The sequence below is a fragment of the Chinchilla lanigera genome, unplaced genomic scaffold (assembly GCF_000276665.1).
Source record: "Chinchilla lanigera isolate Chin_1 unplaced genomic scaffold, ChiLan1.0 scaffold00044, whole genome shotgun sequence".
In the NCBI taxonomy this organism is placed as follows: Eukaryota; Metazoa; Chordata; class Mammalia; order Rodentia; family Chinchillidae; genus Chinchilla; species Chinchilla lanigera.
In genome coordinates, this window is record NW_004955445.1 from 2,635,189 (window position 1) to 2,638,668 (window position 3,480).

Here is a 3,480-nt window from a genome sequence, read left to right on the forward strand (position 1 = left end):
GCTGCGCCCCGGGGTGTCGCTGCGCGCCGCGCGCCCGCACAGGGAGGGGCGGTTGCTCCAAGACCTGGGGGATCGCGTCCTCCACGCCCGGCGGCGAAGGTCCGGGCGCTGCGGTGCCCGAGGCGCCCGGAGGTGCCACGCCCGAACCCCAGGTCTTGGGCCAGGAAAGGCCGGGGCTGCGGCCCTGTCCGGCGCCCGGGGAGGAGGCCGGCGGGCGCGAGACACAGTGCCGAGCGCGTTCGCTCTTTAGCCCGCACATGTCGCAGTGGCGCGGGTGGGGGAAGCAGCCGGGGAAGGGAGAGGCGCGCCTTCCCCACCCCAGGGACCCTCCCTTCCACGCCCTCCGGACAAAGACCTCGGGGCAGGTGACGCTCCCAGGCAGTGCCAGCCTCCCAACGCCGCCCGAGGCACCGGGGAGGGACCGCGCAGTCGCCGGGGCCACGAGGGGCCACGCGGTGCCCGGCCGCGGTCCGAGTGCCCACACATCCGGGTGCACCGAGGGCAGGCAAGACCCTGAACACTGGGCAACCTGGCCTGCGCACTCCACTCGCCTCCACCGAATTCCTAAAAGATGCCTCTCCAAGGGCGGCAGGCGAAGACGAGAAACAGGGTGGCGTCGCCCCCTGGCGGAAGTGTCCGCGCCTGCAGCAGGGGCAGCCCCCCGAGGTTCCGCAGCGCTGTGCGCTCCCGCGCACCCGGGGCACCCGGGGCTCCCCTCTCCGCGGGCGCTGGCGCTCACCTCCCGCCACTCGCATCTTCTTCCTCTTCCCGCTCGCCGCCTCCCTCCCTCCTACTCTCCGAAACTCTAGCTCAACCTGTCCGACAGGCTGGAGCACTCGCGAGCGCTCCCGGCCCCATCTGGCCCCAGCTCCCCCAGCACGCCCCAGCCCCCACCTCTCTTGGAAAGCCCAGCTTCAGTTGTTTTCTGGCTTCCCCGAGGAGACAGCGGGGCAGGTGACAAGCCCGCCTCGGAGGACACTCCGCAAAGGTGTCGCCGGCAGGGAGCCTCATTGGACCCCTTTGGACTCAAACTTCCAGCTCGAAAGCCGCGTCTCGGGGCTGCAGGCGGGCGCGCTTCCGAGAACGCGGGCAGAAGGGCCGCTGGCTTCGCAGGAACCCGACCGGTGAGCTCTGCCAGTCTCCTTCCAGGCCGGGCCCCGGGGCTGGGTATTTAGGAAAGGGCCCGGCGCAGGAAGGGGTCCCGCAGAAGTGGGCTAGGGAGTCCGGAGGACGACGCCCAGTCCCGCCACCGCAAGGCGAGGCTCCGGCGCGCGCGGGTCCCCGATCGGGTCCCGGCCTCGCGGGCTGCGCTCGGTGGAGCGGGGCGGGGCGGGGTGGGGCTGCGCCTCTGCGCCCCTGCGCCCAGCTCACCTCGCAGTCCTCTTCGTACTTGACATTATCGGTTAATTTCCACAACATGGCGTCCGGCGTCCCCCAAAACAGTCGCCAGTTAAATCCAGGTTCCCCCCACCCCCCGAGCGGTAAATCCAAAATCGGGGTCACGGTGGCCGGGCGTCTGCCGCCGCCCCCGCCGCGCGCGGGCCTTGCTGTTCCAGTCACTGGACGCGCATCGGCGGCTCGCGGGTGCAGTCGCCGCCACCGCGGGTGTACACACCGCTGCCGTGGGCCGGGAAGCCGCGCCCGCTCCGTGAGTCCCGCCGCTCGCCGGGAGACCCGAGCGCCTTATTGAGAAGGAAATTACCATAACTCCTCCCCGGGGGCCGGCGGAGGCCCCTGCGCGGGCGGGGCGGCCCCAGCCAGTCCCAGGCTAGCTCCGCCCCGCACCCCCGGCCTGGCGTCTCCGGGCCCCACGTCGCGCGGGGCGAGCGGCACAGTCCGTGCGCGGTACCTCGGGGACAGTCGCGGACGTGTGAGGTCAAGGCACGCGCGGCCGCGTCCTCGGTCCCACCTGAGCCGGTCCCAGCTGGGAACCGAGATGCGAGTACCTAAGAGCCCTGAACGTAGGATGTCAACAGCTGGTCCCTTTATCTCCTAAAAGAACGCATCCCGCCCCGCTCGTCCCTGGAGACTATAGGTGTGGGCTGGAGCCAGGTAGCGGGGGTCCTAATCTGCCCGAGAGTCACCTTCTTGCCCGGTCCCTGGGCTCTGAGCCATCCTGACGCAGGCCCACAACCCGGGGAGGGCAGTGAGAGAAGGCTTCGGGGGGGGCGCCTGCGCAAGCACCCAAGAGACAGCCGACTGCGCTACCGGCCCAGAAGTGGGAACAACAGCGTGTCGCCGCTGTCGCCCCAAGCCGACTCTCCCGCTGCTGGCTGTGGCCGTGGGCCCTCGAGCTCCCCGGCCCAGCCCTGCCGCCCTGCCCTGCCCTGCCCTGTGCTGCCGAGCGCCGCCTCGAAGCCTCGACTCTCCCTAGAAGAGAGGTGCCCGTCCGAATCCAACCCGGGCGCTGGGTGGGAAGGGTAAGGAGGCGCAGGGAGGTGGGAGGGAGCTGCGGGCAGATACCCTCGTGGAGGACGTAAAAAGCGAAACTTCCTTCTACATAAACGCTGCCTCCTTCCTCCAAACTGAAAACCAACGTTCCGTGTTCATTCTGTTAATTTAAAGAAACGAAATCCTTTGCTCCAATCGTTAGAAATGACTTCTCATTGCAAGAGAAAAGTTGGTAATTTTTTTGAAGGGGGGAGGAACTTTTGTTGGGACAACCTCCTGCGGGGTGGGGATCGGATTTAAATATTCCCAGGGAGTTGGAGGAACGAACAATTTCGATTTGGGTCCGAACCCAGTTTTGCAATCACCACTAGCTATCAGTACAAGACAGCGCCCTGGACCCGGAATGGACCCACCTCCCCCAGAATCGTGGCGTCCACCACCTTCCCGCCCTTCCTCGGGTTGGGTGAGCTATTTTTTTAGACTCAAGTGGGCCTACGGTAACAACTAAAATAAAAATAGGTGCTCTCCAAGCGAACCTTCCTCCTCTCCTTAGCGGTCAGATCCGAGATGACTTCCCATGCGAAATGCTAAGAAAACTTGGAAGTTGAAATCATTGAACCTTTCGGACCAGGGATGTCTGGGGGCTTTGCTCGGAGTGCACAGGACAGAGCGTTTAAAAGGCGCCAGATCCTGATATCTCATTTCCCAAACTCCGGGGCCTGGGGTGAAACAACCACAGGAGCGGCGCACCTGGAGGTCGGGGTGAGGGAAGGGGCACCTGCTCAACACCAGAATCGGACCCACGCGGCCGGCACTCTTGGCGCCCTGTGCCGGGCAGGGGGTGGGGGGATCCCAGGCTCTCGCGAGAAGGAGGTTGCGGCGCTTCCCTCGGCTGCCCCACACTCCGCGACTGGAGACGCTGGGCTCCCCCTCCTCTACGGGCTTTGTAGCCTCGGGGTGTTCTCCGAGACCCGATCTAGGGGGCAGCTTGCAAGTCTGTTCTGTGTTGACCACTTTGCCTCCGCAGTGTGGCGCCAGGCGTGAGCTGAAGGGCGCTTACATCCCACACCCCAAGCTCCAGCGGTCCAT

General features: G+C 66.4%; 1 protein-coding gene across 1 annotated transcript in view; it reads right to left on the reverse strand.

Moving 5' to 3' along the window:
- Tfap2c (transcription factor AP-2 gamma (activating enhancer binding protein 2 gamma)) overlaps positions 1 to 1,419 on the reverse strand; it is a 9,712-nt gene extending 8,293 nt beyond the window's left edge. The window contains exon 1 of the mRNA XM_005392262.2: positions 1,372 to 1,419. Coding sequence (XP_005392319.1) covers positions 1,372 to 1,419 — 48 coding nt within the window. The remainder of the gene's footprint in view (positions 1 to 1,371) is intronic.
- Between the last annotated feature and the right edge of the window lie 2,061 nt (positions 1,420 to 3,480).